Source organism: Condylura cristata, unplaced genomic scaffold, assembly GCF_000260355.1.
Source record: "Condylura cristata isolate star-nosed mole 26May11 unplaced genomic scaffold, ConCri1.0 scaffold00015, whole genome shotgun sequence".
NCBI classification, from domain to species: domain Eukaryota; kingdom Metazoa; phylum Chordata; class Mammalia; order Eulipotyphla; family Talpidae; genus Condylura; species Condylura cristata.
The window spans coordinates 17,446,678-17,465,962 of NW_004567116.1; the positions used below are offsets into that span (position 1 = coordinate 17,446,678).

Here is a 19,285-nt window from a genome sequence, read left to right on the forward strand (position 1 = left end):
GGGGGCGAGGCGGCGAGGAACAGGGCTGGCAGCAGCGGGGCGCGCTCGGGACCTCCCTCAGCCGCCGGCTGCTGCCTCTCCGCCCCGCTCTCTTCGCTTGCTCCGGCTCGGGCTCGGGCTTCGGCTCCGGCTCCGGCTCCCGGGCCGAGAGTGTTACTGCAGCTCAGAGCGGCGCCTCATTGACAAAGAAAGCACGTAGCCACCCGAGCGGGCGAGGGAGGCGAGGCAAGCGCGCGCGCGCATCCCCGAGCAGAGCCACCGCGCGCCCCCCGCTCCCGCGCACCCCGCCGGCCCCGGGCCCGCGAGAGAGGACCCCTTGCGGCAGTTCCGGTGCCGAGGCGTCGGGATTGGGGAGACTCGGTTACCCGCGTTTACCTGGCCATCCCCTATGCAGGGGCAGGAGGTCCAGCTGCTAGGGGGGCCCAAGAAAGGGAGGTGAGGTGGGGGGGGGGCAGGAAGAGGGTAGATGGTTACGGTCTGTAGCTGAGAAAGCCTGAAAGCCCTTTCTTCACCCTAGATTTTGAAAGTACTTTGCAGACTGATGGACGCTCTTGGTACTTTACTGAACGGCTTACAGACACCTGCACGTGCGATTTACCCTCTGGAACCCAAGCAGCTGTGACCTATTTGTAATAACACGAGGATAATAAAGATGTGCTGCGGCCATACTATGTGCAGAGTAAAAACAAGGGGAAGTCTTTTCCTAAGAGTCCCTTCCTGCAGACAGAATTAGGTGGTCACTACCTAGTCAGTCGCATTGGCCGCTTTCCTCTTCCCTCCTGCCAGACTAGATCGCCTTCATAAAGCAAATTACCCAACATCAGAACTACATACATTCCCTCAGGCGATAAATTTATTGAGCGCCCACTGTTTGCCAACTACATGTCAAGTACTGAAGATATGTATGTTGAGCAAAAAAGCAAACATTTCTGACCTGATGAAGCTCTAACTCTATTCATTCAGCAAGATTTACTGACTGCCTGTTAGGTGTGCATGTTAAGTGTGCACGTCGGAGACTCTGCAAACAACAGCATTCATAAAAGGCCGGCCTCCCTAGAGTTGGCATTGTGATAGAAGTACCCTAGAATGAGCAAGTATGATGGCTTGTGCAGGGTAAGTGAAATGGCCACTGGCCTCTGTGGCTATCACCTGCAGTCTTAATTGCGCTAATGCAGGAGGCACTTGAGAGCATGGGTGTGAGGTACTTGTGTGAGATTGCACACCTGGAGTCTGGTGTGGGCAGGTGTAACTATGAACACTTCAGCCCTGAGGCTGAGGCTGTTAGGGCAGCGACAGCTGGAAGGCTGGGCGATGATGAGCGGCTCCGGAGGCAGAACAAGAGAAACTAGAGAGAGCCTAAAAAGAAGAGTGAGATTGGTGGCGGCCTAAAAATAGAAGATGTTATACATATATATAATGGAATATTACTGAGCAATCAAAAAGATAAACTCATGCCTTTTGCAGCAACATGGATGGAGCTGGAAGGGATCATGCTTAGTGAAATAAGCCAGAAAGAAAAGGGAAAATACTGGTTGGTTTCACTCATAATAGGAGCATAAGGGGGTGAGGGGGGAGAGAGAGAGACAAAAAAATGTAATAGAGTAAAAATGAAAACAATGAACAACTATAAACCAGTGACATTTTATGGGGGTGGGAGGGGGAATGGGATTGGAACTGTGGTGGGAAGTGCGCACTGGACTGTGCTGATGGCACACAGGTGAATTGCTGGTGGGAAGCCCAAGGGGATTACAACTGAAATGGGAAAAAATACACAAATTGAAGAATGATGTAAAGAAAATTAAAAATTTAAAAAAGATTGTTGGGGCTCTGGGAGGCCTGCCAGCTTCCTAGCCCCACTGGCCCCCCTACCTGCCCTGTGCCTGGTTGTCTCACAAAATCATGTCAGTCAGGTAACTCTGGAGAAAAGTCAATGTAGAAAGAAAAAAAAAAAAAAGTGGGGAGGGAGTGTTGCCATGCTAAGTAGAATAAAGGAAGGCTTCACTGAGAAGGTGTCATGTGAGCCTGACCTGAAGGAGGTGAGGGGACAAGCTGCTCAAGATGAGGATTCCAGATAAAGGGGGCAGCAAGGACAAAAACCCTGAGGTGCAGCCAGCCAGCCAATGGGTATGGAAATGTGTTCAATCTCCCTGTGCATCGGTAGATGAGGAATAGCGTGATGTTTCACCTGAGACTATTTCATCATATATTAACTTCTTAGAAGTCAAATGTGTCTTATCATGCAGCCAAGATTTATAGAAATATGGCCGTTTTCTTAGGTAGTTATTATTTAAGCTGGCTTTCCAACTAAATTAGAACTAATTTAAGAACTGTTCTTAAGAAACTTGCCCTCATATTGAGACAATTAAACAACTCAGATAGTCAGTTGGAGACACTAAGGAGAAAGCCAGTCCCTGGTCCTGGTTCAAGAGCATCACAAGACAAGGGGGACAGGGCAGGCCAAGGAGAGCTTCCTGGGACCAGGAGATGGGGGTGCCAGCTGGGGTGGGGGAGGCAAGGTTTGGAGTAAGTTAGGTGTTGAGGAGCATGGAGCTCAGGAAGGGAGACAGAAGCAGAGATGAATGTTTGGAGTCCTGCCTAAGCTTGTTTAAAGCCTAGAACTCTGCAGGGGGTGCGGGGTGGGGGGAGTGGGAGGTGGATGGGGGAGGTTGTAGAACTTGTGGAAGGACGATTGGGACATGTCTGGGCTTTTCCACACGGGAGAGAGAACATGAAGGGAAGGAAAATCACAAATCACTCTTAGAAAATCACCAATTGTCAGATTCTAAATCAGTAACAGAGGGCACAATCGTGTGAGGGAGGAAACTATAAACCCCTTAGCCATTGTTCCTCCCTCCCCACAACCCTGCCCCAGCCCTGTCTCCCATTTCAGACCATTCTTGTGTTGATACGATGGCATGGAGAGGCCCAAACTGGGAAGGCTGGAAAGGCTTGACTGGGTTTACATGGCGAAGGGCAAAAGTCACTGGCCTAAGACAGAAAAGATCCAGAAGGAGGGAGAACTCTGAGGTCAAAGAGGGAAGACCTGACCACAGCCAGTTCTCTGTGATGGTGTAGACTGACAAAGTGGAGAGAGATTTGGGGGGCACTGCTATTTACTGGAAGATAGCAAGTCTACCTCAAAAAGGTTTTCTGTCACAAATGAGATTTTTCTCCTCAACATTATTTGCCAGTCTTTGACAAAATATCAGTTAGACTTCGGTGTTTTGGGGTTTCAGAGGAGTGTTTTGTTGAATTTTGGTCTCAGGAGACTAGTCCCCAGGTCACATGTAATGAGTGTCCTCAATAAGCCCATACTCTAGTGGGAAGGGCAGACAGCAGTTCCACAGTTTCTATAGTCACAAACATAATTTATGCATCAAGGGTAGATACCTAAACTGAGTAAGCCCCCTGGCAATTGCAGTGACCTCCCCTGCTGCCCACACTAGACAGACTTAGCAAGTCCTGAATCATGTCTGTCCTCTGGGTGGTGTCAAACTGTCACCCAAACCATAGATTTCTTTCTCCTCTAGTGCTAGTGTCCATACTCCAAATGTGAGTTCATGAGATGCTGAGGTGGATCCAATGCATTTATTATTCACTAAATTCGTATTGTTTTCTTCGTCCTATCTTCCAACTGAGGGCCCTACTTCTGTGCCTCTTTCCTTGGCTTTCTACCTCTTTTGTCTTTTAATTACTTCACTCTGGGCCTGCTTGGTGGTGCAAGGTGCTAAGTCTAAGCACTCTCAAGATTTCAGCAGCCACTATAGCACAAGTTCAATCCCCAGCCAGGGAGCTGACCCACGTGGTGCAGCAGACCTCTCCTGTCTCATCTGCTGCTAGCCTCAGCAGTGTATTTTAGTACGTCTGCCTGTTCTGCTCCAGTCTGTCTCCAGTGAATCCTCTCACCCCATGCACCCTAGTTCTTGTATGCATAAATAAGTGTTCAAAAACAAAGGCACACATTTTAAATGAAGTTCTAGACAGTGTTCCTTGCTTTCTGTGCCCTTGAGAAAACATTTAACAGCTATATGGGATGTAGTATTTATGGGGCTCTTCCTGTATCTCACTGTCTAGACTTTGCTTAACACAGTAAAGTGGGCCCCATTAGAATTGCCCTGGAGGGCAAGGAGATGCAGTAGCTTTAACCATGCCTGGGGCATGGGAGAGATTTTGTTTTGAACTTTTTGTGAGTGTGGTAATATCAGTTTACAATACTGTATAAGATTTGGGGAAAGAGGCTCACACCTCCCCCCACTCGGCCAATGTACCAATAGTCCTTTACCTACTGTGGCCCCTCACCCTTTTTTCCCATTCCCGCCTTCTCTCCCCCTCCAGAAACCTCAATTCTGCAGTCGTAGTTCTAGGGTTTTTGTTTAGTTTTGTCCGTTTCTTTGTTTTGTCTCTCTGTATTCCACTTCCCACATGAGTGGTGTCATGTTGTCTTTCTCTCTCTTATTTCACTTTGTATCATCCTATCCAGTTCCAGCCATGTTGTCACAAGTGAGGAGAATTGGTCTTTTTTCTAGCTGATGAGTATTTCATCACATATTTATACCACATCTGCTTAATTCACTGCTCTGTCATAGGGCATTTAGGTAGTTTCCATAACTTAATTATTATAAATAGTGCTGCAATAAACATGAGTGCATCTATTAGTGATTTTGTTTTCTTCTGTAGATACCTAAGAGCAGAATTCTGGATATGATAGATCCACTTTCAATATTAGGACAAATCTTCATTGTTTTTCCATAGATGCTGAACCAGTCTTCATTCTCACCAACAGTACATGACATTCTTTATTCTCGACGCCTTTGCAAGCATTTGTCAGTGTTGTATATATACTTGTGTGCTTGTGTCTGTGTGTATAGGCTGTGCTCACAGGAGTGAAGTGACACTTCACTGCAGTTTTGATTGGCACTTCCCTGATAATCAGTGATGTTGAACATTCTTTCTTGTGCCTATTTGACCTCTCTCTGTCCTCTTAGGTGAAATGTCTATTTAGGTCTTTTGATCAATTTTTGAATTCTTTGGCTTTTCATTGTTGAGTTGTTGGGGTTCTTTATAGATCTTGGATATTAGTTTCTTGTTAGTATGATGGCTTCAGAAGAGTTTTAAAGCAGAATGATCAAGTGTGTTTTGGGAACTGTTGCAGAAATGAATATCATTTTCATTTCCTCTTTTTGCTCATCTCTCAACTTATTTTTCAGGTAAACTCCCCAAGCTTGATTCAAGGTATTGCCAGCACATAGTAGGGCCAACTTTAAGTGCCCAGGTGGGTGAGGTTAATCTCAGTCCTGACATGGCACCGACAGCCACCTAGAGATTCTTTTTTTTTATTTGAACTGGTCTGTTGATGACATTTCAAATCCCAGTTTACAGTAATTATCCTTCAAGTCCTCCAGTGGGAGGAAGCAATTATTTTTTAACTATCTAGGGCTAATTTGTCTTGTTAATATTTCTGTTGCATCCAGGGCTCATCCAATTGCAGAGCAGAAATATGTTCCAGCCTCTGGCACTAGAGGAATAGTTCCTTTTTACTGTAGCTTGTTGCCTTCAAGTTTCAGCTTATCAGTGATAAGCCCTGTAGAGAAGGAATTAGGGCTAGTTATTAAAAATTTCAGTGATTCACAATCTGGATTTTGGTCCAACTTAATAACAGGTGATCTTGATTAAAAACAATTTTTAAAAAATTTTAAAAGGATTTATTTATTTATGTATATAAGAGCTGGAATACAGGCCAGAGGTGTGGCTGGAGGGGTGTGAGAGAAGATTCACCAGAGACAGAGTGGGAAGCAGAACAGATAGATTGAAATACACTGCTGAAGGGAGCAGCAGGCAATACAGGAGGAGTCTACTGCACCATGTGGGTCAGCTCCCTGGCCAGGGATCGAACTCTGTGCTGCAGTGGCTGCAGACAGCTTCACAGTGCTGCGCTTTAACCCTTTGTGCTACCAGGGAGGGCCCACAATTAAAGCTCTTAGTACCTCAATACCCTATCAGAAAAGTGGAAATAGGTGCCTATATGGGACATCAGGGTGCATTCCCAAGGTAAATAAAAGCACGTCGACTCATAACTTTTACACAAGTATACACACATAATTCTACGCCAATATTTGTTGCAGCATTGTGCACAATTGCCAGGAAGCAGAAACAACCCTTATGTCTAGTGGTGAATGGATAACATAATGTGTTACATTGCCATATTATTAATCAATAAAAATCCATGACATTTTGAAACATGCTATAATACAGATGCACCTTGAAAAAATATTTTTCTAAGTGAAAGAAGGCAGTCACAACAGGTCACATGATTCCACGCAGATGAAACATTCAGAAACGACAGACTCAAGGAGAAAGAAGGTAGAATGATGGCTTTCCAGGGCTGGGAGGAGTAAAAATGGGAAGAACTAACTGTAAACAGTCACTAAGTTTCCTATAGGGTGATAGGTATGTCCTAGAATTCATTCATAATGATGGTTATATAACTGTAAATGTACAAAAATTCATTGAATTACCTACCTTGTGAAACCTGGTGAATTTTATGTTCTGTAAGCCGTATCTCAATCAAGTTCAAAAATTCCAATCTGATACAAAGTACTCAATCTTTAATATTATTCTTATATACAGTAATTTGCTCAAGCACATAAAGAATATTTATATTAAAAACTTCCTTTTGAAGATCTTTTTTGAAAGGTCTACAATATAAATAACACATATTCTAACAAGGATATCAACCCAATAGCAATAAATGCCAAGCCCTCCATTCGCCAAAAACTCGCCCATTTTATTAGAAGTGCAAGCAAATGCATCTTCAGACCCGATGCAAGCACCATCCCTTTAGAGGTTCCATGGACAATCATAGTATCCTCCATTCTTAAGCCCTTGTCATTGCCTGAGTAAAAACTTTCTGCATATTCACCCAATCATATCTCTCATTCTTCAATATCTGGTTTAAGTTTTTTTAATCTTTCTTCCTTTACTCATTTTATAAACCCTTATTGAGTCTTTACTGTGTGACTAGCACTGTACTCACTGGAGCTGTGCAGGTAGTAAGACAAAATCCCCTGGCCTCAAGCATGCTAAATGGGGCAATGGAGGGGGAAGTAAGGCTGCAAAACTAGTACTTATGCCATTGGTGAACATGCCAGAGAGGCTATTAAACCTTGTCCGGGGTCAGGGAAGAATGACAAAAGTGACATTTGAACTGGGGCATGATAGGCAGACAAGATGGGGGCAAGTAAGAGGGTATTTGAGCCATGCCAAGGCATGGAATTGTAAGTCAACAGGTACCTTCAGACAAAATCATATAGCTCATTGTGTTCTTTAGTAGGAGGAGGGAAGTAGATGAAGATTCTATTGGTGAAGCACACAGGAATATAAGAATAATTTATGGCCTAAGAGGTTGGATCATTATACTGAAAGAGATAGTCAAGATTTTAAGCAGGCTAGCTTAAAATCAGCACCCCAAGTGATGCTGATTTTGACTAATCTAATGGCAACTCAGCATTCCAAGTGGAGAGCTTTGTAGGTCAAGGACTTGCCTTGAAACCAAGTTTGATAGGCAGAATTCTGCATCCCTCTGAACCACGTTTACTGCACCAACTTACCTTGCTCCAAGCATCTCTTTGTCATCTCCACTGCTGCTGGTTTATCAGAATTGAGTTTCAATAAGACCATCTGCCAAGTAATAAGAAGGAAGCTGGCTGAAGTTGGGAGAGGAGTGGACTAGAGGCATGGACATGAGAGCACTTGTTTAGACCAGTTTGTAGACCTGAGCCAAGGCAGGACCAGGGGGATGGCAAAGAGACAGGTATAGTTTAAAGTAGATCCAACAAGGGTAACTACAGACAGGAGGTGGAGAAAGAATGGCAGACAGCATTCAGCTTTTAGATTAGGGTGAATGAGGATTCCTTTCACCAAGATCTAAAGTTTTTTCTAAAAAAAAAAAACCTCCCAAGTGATGCTGATTTTGAGCAATAAGCCATATTTGGAGTAACAAGACATTAGGCCTTTGAGGAGAGTTTATGACTTATTACCATCAATTAATTTTGAAAAAAAAATCCAGACCCCTGAACACTGATAGCTCTGATAAGCAATTCTTCTCCTTTACAAGAGAAAATAAAGCCTGCTTTCTTTCTATTCTCTGCCTCCCTGTAAAAGGATTTTACATCCCTACCTACCACTACATGACTTGCAGTGTCTTCCTGTCCAGATGATTCCCCTCCCCACTGGCATTGGGGCTGGCCACAGTGACAGCAGTGGCATGCACCTGCCCAACTCATAAACCTTAGGAACCACTGCAAGGACCAACTGTGCCTTTTCCCTTTTCTAACAGGACAGGATGTCTGATATGTATTACTCCTGCAGTCCAGCTACAAAAATAAAGATCCATGACCTAAAGCAGAAACAGAGTTTGGCTCCTGAAACAACACATAAATAGAGTGAGAGACTAGGCTGTGCTATATTTTGCTGAGATTCCAGGAGCCATTTGTTACTGGGATATAACCTAGCAAAAGCGAACAGAGTCAATATAAAGAAATAAGGCTAGAAAACAGAAGTCAAAATGAATGTTGCATTTTTTTGAACTATGAAGTTTTCTAATATATCCTTTGTATCCTGTGGATACAAAGCAGATATAGCTCGAGGTTGTAGGCTTATAGGAACACTTAAGATTATCTGAATGAAAGTTATCAAGAGAATTTACAGCATTATCAGTCTCACATCTTGCACACGTCACAGTCCCCTGCTGTTCACATAAAATGAGTAAAGTCAAAGCACAGGATGCCATTTGCTCTAAATTGGTTATGAGCACAAACTCAAAGAAATTTCACTAGAGAACACTTTCTCCCCCTGCTGGCCATATTGCAATATAGTAATAATGTAATGATGAAAATTAGCAAATGGCAATTCTGAAATGAAACTCAACTATTCTGGCAAGATTGCTACTCACAAACTATCTCTAGCCTGCAGATGACATGTAATTAACCAAGTCCATATTTCAAACAAATCTTTGAAAAATTTTGCCAACTTTTCACCAATAGTCTCTCAAAAAACTAGTAGTTGGTAACCATTGTGTCTCCTATTCTAAAAGCATTTCCTGCCCCCTTTGCATAGGGCTTGACTTGCCACAGTCTGTACTCAATCTACCTCACTTACATGCAATTTGTCTAGCCCTTGCTCAAGTTTTCAGTTTGCAACCCAAAGCTCTTTCACCCCATTACCCTTACTTAAAATCATTCCCTTCCAGGGTCCTCCCTGGTGGTGCAAGAGGTTATAGCACAGCACTGAAGCTATATGCAGCCACTGCAGCATGAGTTTGATCCCCACCCAGGGAGCTGACCCACATGGCACAACAGACCTCTCCTGACCTGCCTCGCTCCCCTCAGCAGTGTATTTCAGCCAGGCTGCCTGTTCTGCCCCCCACTCTTTCTCTGGTGAATCCTCTCGCCCCCCTGCACCTCTGGCCTGTACCCCAGTTCTTGCATGCATGGATCCATAAATAAATAATTTTTCCTTTCCTTAAAAAAGGAAAGATCTATGAGAAAAAAAAGCAAACAATAAACACTGCTGTTTTGTTCAGAAACACACCCAATATATAGTACTTGCAAGGAAGGGAGGTGCTTCATAATTATTAATGACTCATAACATACCTACTATGTACCAGATACTGGCTGGGTGATTTACATGTGTGGCACTTTTTCCAACTCTCTAGGAAAAAAATAGTCCTAGATCAACTTAAATAGCCAAATATTTAGTATTCTCAAGAAGCCAACTGAATGACTTCCATGAAACTGCAAGATCTGATTTTTATTTATATGTAGGATCAGTGCTTTGGGCTAAGTGACAATGTTAACATTATTTCTGAGCAACTCTAACCCACAAGAATGACTAAAATGAAATTTAAAAAGTAATCTATGAGGATATAAGCTTAACTGGAATGCTCACTCACTTCTGGTGAGTATAAGTTCACTAAACCACTTAAATACTATTTGCAGTATATAATCATGCAGATTGTATGTATAACATACAACCTAGCAATACACTTATCTACATATATGCCAAAGAAAAAAAATCACACATGTATTCACCAAAAGATATGAAAATTTCAGAACATCTAAAAAGAAGGAATAATTCAAACATCCATTAAAATAAACAAAACACTATATAGCAACGATAAATGGTTCACAACTATACACAAATGGATGCATCTTACAAATATTAAAGAGGTCAGAGTGTATATATCATACTTCCATTAAAAGTTAACTGGGAAAGATTAAGAACATATATTTTCAACATGTGGTTTGTTCTTGTGATGTGTCCCCCAACAACTTTCCTACTCTGTTCCTCTAAAGTTAGATCCATGAAGTATGAGGTAGCTGGCTTTTGAAGGTAAAATGCTCAATTCGGTCTAGTACAACCACATTCTTTCAAAGTCTTGTTTTGTCTTTAGAATACATCTGAGGCCCTCCCTGGTGGCTCAGCGGGTAAAAGCTCAGCACTAAGAAGCTAAGGCCATTTCTGCATGAGTTTGATCCCTACCTGCCCCGGAGGTGACCACATGGCACGGCAGACCTCTCCTGACCTGCCCACTGCTCCCCTCAGCAGTGTACTCCATCGATCTGCCTGTTCTGCTCCCCGCTGTCTCTGGTAAATCCTCTCACCACCCCTGCACCTCTGGCCTATATATCCCAGCTCTGTATGCACAAATAAATAAATCTTTAAAAAGGCATATTTACAGTAAGACAGCTTGATTCACATTCAAATTCACAACTCATGGGCAGAGTGACTTTAGGCAATTTACTTAGATATTTTGATTCTATTTTTCTCAATCATATTGTGAATGTATTAATACCTAGCTGATGGGAGTTCCTGAGAATTGAAAGAGATGATGTAACTTAATGATATTCAAACTTTTTCTTTCTTTACACTAAGTAGTATTGGGATAGAAGAAAAAGTCAACAAGCTATTTGCTGCAATATATATATTTTAATTCAAAGTGAATCGACAGTAATACACCATAAATTCTTATTTTGACACTCACCAAAATAGTCACCTGGAAAACCCGCTTTTTGTGACAAAGTACAGAAGGCTTGGTCACATTTAAATCACTGAGAACTAGAGAGAAATACTATCGCAAACTGTAATAGACATTACATCCATAAAAATTTTCCCAGTCCTTATTGTAATATTGCACAGTGCAATTGCTACATGGCAATCTAGTGTAGCATAGAAATAAAAGCAAAACAAACAAACCAAAGAAAGATAGCCACAAGTCTAAAATTGTTAAACAGTTAACAGTTCAAACTTAGTAATCAAATCTGTATCATCGGGTTTGTTAAAACAAATCGTCCTACACCTTGCAGTGTATGATTTAACTTTTACTTAATGCAAACCAAGTTTAAAATTAGTAGAGTGTTAAAAAATAAAAAGGGTTTGCTACTACAGTAATATGTTTAAATACCCTGAAGGAACTAAATGTCAGGATATTTGATAAAGAAATATTTTGCAAATAAAAATAGTATGCAAATATGCAACTTGGAAGTCATGCAGTGTTTTATTTAAGAAAGCATTAAAACCAAAGAAAACTGGCAAAAAAAGGGTTTTAAAGAGGTCAACCCAAATACTTGTCAATATGCTAAAATTAGACGTTAGCAGAATTCAGAAATTTATTTTAAATGCATAAAAATCCCATGATTAGAATCAGTTAAGCAGTGTATTTAACTGAAGTACGCCTTTATTAAACATTATTACATAAAGAAAACATTGAAGTTTAGCATTTACAGTCCACGTCTACCTTAAAACTGAACTACAGAAAGTACAACACTTCAGGGTAGTAAACATGGCCCTGAACCAAAAGAAAACTGTGCCAGTTTTGTACCTGTTTGTAGTACAAACATCAATCAATCCTTGGTGCACATGGGTTTCTAAAACAGTCACTGCCAGCATTGATTCATTTCCAAGAAGTGAGCAGATACCAGTAATCTGCTGGCCCATATAAATAAAACGAAAAGACTGTGGAGGGCAGCAAGCTTACTTAAATAGTGACTCCATAAATTTGTCATCTGTAAATAATCTTTTAAATAACCTAGGGATTCCTTTTTTTTATGTTATATATATACTTCTATTTATATAAAATGCATAGAGTTGATTATACTAAAAACACTGAAACTTGTGGGGAAAATTAAGTCCTTCATTTTCAGTGTGACTAAAAATGTACTGCTGGTTTTTATTTTATGATCTAATACTGTAATTTTTAAAATCAATTTCAGGCACATTTATTTCATTGATGACTATTAAATAAAACACTGCTTGTGTTAGTGGAGTAAAGGAAAGTTTATCCATTATTAGCTTATTGTCAATGCTGTACTAAAGCTGTACTAGTGGTATGCAAGTTATTTACCAAAGAAATGCTGTAAATCCAAAACATTTTGAAATTTTATACTCAAATGCTTTGTACTGCTCATTCCAGTAAATGCTGTAAGATTATATTCCAGATTTACAAGGAAAAAAAGTTAAGTCAAGCCTGCAAGATACAGCTTTCTCAAGTGTCTACAATGCCAGTATGAAAACGAAAAAAAAAAAAAATTAAGTTACATTGATACATCCAAGTTTTCTTTTTATATGCAGTGATGAGCACAAACATTAATAGAGATAAAATACTGATGCAAATGACACACCCCAAAATAACATATGCAATTATTTCCCATCATTTACAATACAGTAGTTACAATGACACTCCAAACAGAAAAGCAAAGTAAAAAATCAAAATCCCAACTTCTATTTCATGTAATTAGACTTATACAGAAATTAGAAGGCTAAATAACAACTAGTTAATCACCTAATTTCACAGCTATCTGAAGTGGCAATCGTTATATAGCAGCTTATCTATGATACATTCAAGATAAATGATACAATTTATTACTTGCCCATAAGCTAAAACACAGCCTGTTTAATACCTTTCCTTAAATCCCACCTCTACACTACAATATACTTGAGGTCTATGCAAAAAGTAGCTACCTTTTATATAGGAAATGGATGATTAAGTCTTTGGTGCTGTAAAAGCAACTTCATTTAAACATAACCACCTCCACCCCCAAAAAATAAAGGAAAAACCACACTTCCTAGGAAAAAAAAAGCATGTAATTTCTGTCCCTGACGGAATGTATTAAATAAGCAAACACCACCAACAAGCAAAAACAAGTACTACAATGTAAAAATACAAAAAAAAAAACAACAACAACAAAAAACACACCTCTCACATGCATAAATGAAAAATTGCACACAAAGAACTCACATCTCTTCAAGCTTCAATAGTAAATATTTTGCTACTAGTTATTAAATACTGCATGGTTTGCCCAAGCTAAGATGAAACCACATCATGAATCAATGAGCATTTTGCATTTTCTTTCATTATCTACTCAAAGTCATGCCTACTGCACCTCTAAACATTTTATTAAATCCAATTATACAGCAAACACTCCCCAAAATAAACTTAGATTGTATTGCAGTTTCAATTAACAATATATAAAATGCTGTGTTGTGACAGTTATCAACTATCCATTAGATACTTGAATCAATTTTTCTTAAGCACTACTAACTGCTTGCTTTTCTTGAAGCTAGATCATTCTGATAAATCAGACAGCAGTAATCAGCTATAGCAAACATGCTGCCCTCTTAGTATGGAAAGAACAGCTACAACCTGAAATCATACCACACAAAACCAAAATGAACATTACTCTATCAAAAGAAAACTAAAGAGTAGTTCTGAATTTTAAGTGCTGCAGTCCTCAACATTTATATATAGGTAATAACATTAACAACCTCAAATATTTAAGGCACTATGTGTGGAAACGGTTTACAATGCAGCTGAGATTATTAGAACAACATTAAGAGCAAAGTCTAGGCAACATTTTGCCCATGCAAAGACACATGCAAATGTAAAGAACAATAGCTCAATTTCTTAGGTAAGTGACCCAACATTTATACACTAAGACACAGGTAATACAATTCACTTGTATGCTGTTAATTCTGACATATGTGCATCTGTTGCTCTAAGTCTGTACACAGAATGGCTTCCCAAATGTGGACGTGTCTTGCACTAGTTAGAAGGCAATTTTATAAAAAATAGCAGGAGCAAAACTGTACTTCTGCTCCCATAAGTCACCTGTCTAGAGTTACTACATAAGAAGATAACATGACCAAAGACAAGTTATACCAAATGTGCAAAACACATTAAAAGTGATTTTTAAAGCTCAAAGTTGTTTAAATTGCACCCAAGTCTACATGATTCAAAAATAATTTTCTTGTGCCATGGCTAATATTTATTAAATACCATGTTTTTATTCTTAATCAAATGTTTATATCATTGAGCTTCCTCAATATATTCTTTTTGAGTTTTCACATATATGGATACTGGCTGAGTTTCGTTGGACTCAGTGGAAATCCAGTATATGCAGGTGAGGCTGCAATGTAAGAATGTGGTGGGAAGATTGGTTTGTACTGAGTCTGATGGATGGTTGGGGATGGTAACAGACGGGGATTTATGCCCACGGGGACTTGGTGAACTATGCCACTGGGATGGGAGATGTTGTAAGTAGGATGCTGTAACACAGGCCTTGAGGTACATGGAGAGGCTAGGAGGTGGGCCACTGGTGCGGCACTGCTGAGGGTGGCTGATGACGGGTACGGGAGCAGAGTAGGTTGTCCTCCGAGGTGCGTGTTTCCAGCCAGATGGGCATGCACAGCTGTGTGGCTGGGACTTCCATGAGAAAGAGTAAATGGATTACTGGTAACACTAGTAGGGATATACGCTTGCTGTCTTCGATGTCCAAAATTTCCATTCCACTCTTGATGCCCAGATGCAAAGTGCTGAACCTATTAAAAAAAATTACAAAAACATACAGAGATACACATACACTCTCTGTTTTCACATAAATATATATATTACTAAATTTTATTTTAATATTAGCATTGCACTTACTGTTGCTAATAGTACCACTATGCCCACCATTAATTACAGATACCAATATATGGTTATATTTGGCTAAGACTTATGCAGTGTTATTTAATTCCAACACAATCCCACAGTACAGCTATTATTCCCATTCACTGTTGTACAGATTTGGTGAAGAAACCAAAGGTAATTTGCATGGTATTTGGCAAAACTGGAAGTTCAACACAGGTCTGATTTTAGTATCTGTTCTTTCCCTAAATTAAACAACTGTGCTGAGCAGTAATGAATAGATGAGAAATACCCAGTCAGACCAGATGATCTCTGTCACTACTAACACAAAAGAAACGTAACTATCAACCATAGTGTACACCGTGACCTACGAAAGTTTAAGACAACAAACACACTAAATAAGAGAGACACTCTATTAAGAGTTTAATCGTTCTGAAGAATTCAAATTCTGTGGCGATTCTGCTTAATTATTCTACTGTTAGGCCAATTCCTCTCTGGTGACTGGGATAAGGAAAGAGGAAATTTTTTAAGACTGTATACAGTGAAAAAAACTGCTGCATTTCAATCACATACTATTAATTCACAGACCTACCTGACTGAAATTCAAATGCTGCTGCTGGAATGCTGATGTCAATTTTTGCTGACGATTACCCACTGAAGAAGGCTGGTTTAATTTTCCAGGGGCTGATCGGCCTTTCAATAATGGCTGGCATAGAGAATCTGGAAGTGAACAAAATATTAGAGTTAATGTTTTTTCCTTCACACATAAAAACCAGGAAGGGCTTTAGGTATCCTACAAAATAGTGCTTTAAGAACCTTAAAATTAAACAAAAAGAAACGGATTTCCTGATTTCTAAGACGATAACAAAAGGGATTTCTTTTTGTACGATCCATTTGGCAGGGTTAAATTAGAAATTTAGAGATGTCTGCTGTCATGGTATTTCCTGATGTTCCTAAGTTAAGAGCATATCGATGAAATTAGGGCAACAGGAATGACTGCTTTACCTGTGTTTGCCATATGCTCATCAGCATTTAATCCATTTTCTAGTCCCATTGTTGGCACCACAACAGTACAAACAGCTGATTTGGTCTCTGTGTGGGCAGGGGTTACCCGCTCTGTGTTCTGATGGGTGTCCTCCACAAAACTGCCCTCTGCAAATGGACTGTCATGTCCTGAAGAGTCTGATGTTGGAGAGCCATCCACAGTATCACAGCCACTTTCCTGCTCTTCATCTGACATACTATAAGAAGAAAGTATTTTATCAATGTTTTTCAACATTAAATCTAGAGTTAAGTAGTACCTATGTTCCAGTAAATCGATGAGACTTTAACCACTTATTTCATAACAATTTCAATCTCTTCCTTGTCCAGTATAAATTTTTCATAATTTTCTATACACTCAAGTTATTCTCCATTCAGACTGAGAACACTAATTCTGGTGTCTGTCCTGTTCAGGAACATCATTTTGGCTCTTAAATTTCTTTCCTTTCCCTTCTGGCTTGACTTTTTTTGTAGGGGTTCATAAAGTTCCATTTCCTATACATCATAAAATTTCATCAAAAGTCTACAAAAGTAGCACTATTCTGGATAACTTAAATGAAAAGTACAAATATAAAAATATGACTTGGATATTTCAGATTAGGCTAGAAAAAATTTGGGATATGTGCCAGTAGTGATAATGTGGGACATTTCAATTAATCAGATATCTGGAAAAGTCTTTTCCACCTCTCTGAAGGCGAGCCAGAATATTAATTTCTCTTCCCTTTTCCTGACCCTTTTATGGCCTGACAATATTTCTATACTTGAGATTTCTACAGTATTACTATTTGTTTTAATCATTCACTTTATACTCAACAATGTAAAGCTCTCTCTTAATATGCATATTTTAGCTGTGTATCCTTTTTGTATATTTTATAAATACATCTACAAATAGCTTATATGTATGTGTATATTAATGTATACATGTATGTATATAAACTTTCAAACCACATCAAAGGAAACATATAAAAAGAAAATGTTAAAGTTCCTTTTTCTCTACCACAGAGCTTTAGTTCTAAGTACTCAATAGCATATTTCCTGACAAAGAAAAACAAATGTATAAATTAAGGCTTAAGATACTTCTCTAAGATGAAGTCAAATGTATTTCACTAAAATGTTGATGACTATCTCTTCATGTATTAGTGTATTGTGCTGGTTAGAAGCAGCTCTGAACTTACTGATAATGCATGTCCCAGGGACAAGGGGAAAGGTAAGCAAGGAAATATGTATTAAACTATGCAAATGAATCACTGGTAAGAGGGGGGAAAAATCATATCCTACCAATAGTGAGTCATTACTTCACTATACAAAACACACCTTTTTTATTCTGAATTCTATGATACATTTGAAATCAGATCGTAGTCTGTAGAGCTAAAGTGACCCTTTTACCCTTTCAAACAGATATTCTTGAAAATCATTCATTATAACTTTAATTTTTCACTTAGCTCTGTTCTATAATAAAGAAAAGGACAACTTAAAATCTAAGTTTATAAAAAGTAACCTAGCTCAAAAATAATGCTCAAGAAAAGCCACAGTAAATTGGCAAGTACTTGCTACATTGAACACCACCACACACACACAAAAACAGGATTTTTAGTAGACTCGTTATTTGCCATATACTACTATTGAAATTCCTTTACCTGTTCGGTCTCTTGCAAGGGGACGGACTGGACTGCCCTGAGGAGCTCGTGCTTAGAGTACTATCAGGACTACTTAATGAACACATCCGATCGATATTCAAAGTGCTCTGGCAAGCTTCACAATCTAGACTACCTTTACATCTAGTGGAAGAGGGAAGGGAAAAATGTGTATCAAAAATAAGAAGATACTCCCCAAGTAGCCAAGATTCACATAATTTAAAGGATCTGAAACAGTTGAGAGTGGCCTAACATGGACAAAAAAACTAAAGCTTTTTAAATACAGGAAAACTGCTACAATGTCATGTGAAAAACTTTTAAGGACATCTCTCTGTATAAAACCTGATTATCTAACTTAAAGATTTTACTTCAAATGACAAGGAATAAGTCACAGTTTTCTTTTGCCATTCCACAGGGCACCACCATTATTACTTAATGATGTAGCACACATGCACGTAACTGCATCTGGGACTTACTCTCTCAGTGAATGTCTCTGTGATGCCTCTTCCTCATCAGTGTCACTGCTAATAGTAATGACACTCACAGCAGGACTGGGGGAGTCAGCGATGATGATCGTTTGCCGCTGTTTGTCTGAAACCGATGAATCAGAGTCCTGTCTGACAGACGTTTCACAATTTCTTGCCTCTCCTTCTGAGTTATGATTGTCCTGTGTTTCTACACAACTTACTTCCTCCACATCTTTCTCATTTACTATCTTTGGAGAAATAAATGTTGAATGTGGAATATTGGTATTTTGCAATGAATTACTCCTGCAATCAAAGGAATAATGTGTCATTTCTATAACCAAAATAGGTACAATGACATTTTTCTAAGATAGCTCATTAAACTAACAATGCAACCTTTCACTTGTTCAAGATAATGTGTGAACACACATACTGTGAATTTTGTGAAATATAAACTATCTCGAGAATTTTCAGGGTAGATATCTATACAGTCAATTGGTAGATTTTTGTAAGCATGTTGAATGTTTAAAATTGCTAGATTATAGCTATACAATAAGCCAAAAGGGCAATGAAGACAATCTTATCAATTGAAAGCATTTATTTCCTCTCTTCCTGGCTCCCATTCCATTAGTTTTACCAAAATACCTCTGAGAAATTGAGAAGGGAGCTGGCTTAGTGTTTGTAACAAAGCTACCAAAGAGGTCATTTTGAATACAACAGAGCGACCCTGTAGAGTATTTATTATAAAGATTAACTCTCAAGTGCAGAGGACAGTTGAAGCATGAATACCAACCTGTTCTGGCACAGTCTATTTTTCTTGGGAGTGGCAGGCTGAGGCCAAACAACATGTGCAATGCCCACACTAATTGGCTGAGGGGCCGATAAAGTTATCTGATTGGTTAGAAGAGGTTGCGGCATCACTGAGCTATAATGATTGCTGTGTGAAATCATTTTCCTAGGGAAAAAGTTTAGAAAAATTGAATCTCTTCTTTACCTAGATCTTTTATGCAAATTATTCACAAAGAAGTAGTTCTGTTATTAACTTACCCCCAATCTCCGAGTCTTTGTGAACCAGCCACACCCTCAGGAGTTAGTGCAGTAGTAGCAGCAGCCATGGGTGTCACCTGTTGCCAGGCAGGTACCAGCATCTGTTGTGTTCTACCAGACCACGTCTGCTGGGGCAG

General features: G+C 39.6%; 1 protein-coding gene across 3 annotated transcripts in view; it reads right to left on the bottom strand.

Moving 5' to 3' along the window:
- Window positions 1-10,966: 10,966 nt before the first annotated feature.
- HIPK3 (homeodomain interacting protein kinase 3) overlaps window positions 10,967-19,285 on the bottom strand; it is a 66,896-nt gene continuing 58,577 nt past the window's right edge. For 2 of the 3 annotated variants that reach the window (XM_004682939.1, XM_004682940.1), the window contains exons 10-16: window positions 19,149-19,273; window positions 18,895-19,056; window positions 18,114-18,407; window positions 17,641-17,781; window positions 15,968-16,203; window positions 15,555-15,682; window positions 10,967-14,874 (exon numbers count right to left, since the gene is read on the bottom strand). In XM_004682939.1, the coding sequence (XP_004682996.1) occupies window positions 14,398-14,874; window positions 15,555-15,682; window positions 15,968-16,203; window positions 17,641-17,781; window positions 18,114-18,407; window positions 18,895-19,056; window positions 19,149-19,273 (1,563 nt within the window). In that variant the 3' untranslated portion in view covers window positions 10,967-14,397. Of the gene's footprint in view, window positions 14,875-15,554; window positions 15,683-15,967; window positions 16,204-17,640; window positions 17,782-18,113; window positions 18,408-18,894; window positions 19,057-19,148; window positions 19,277-19,285 lie in introns of all 3 variants that reach the window. The other variant, XM_012725584.1, reaches the window with a different exon arrangement.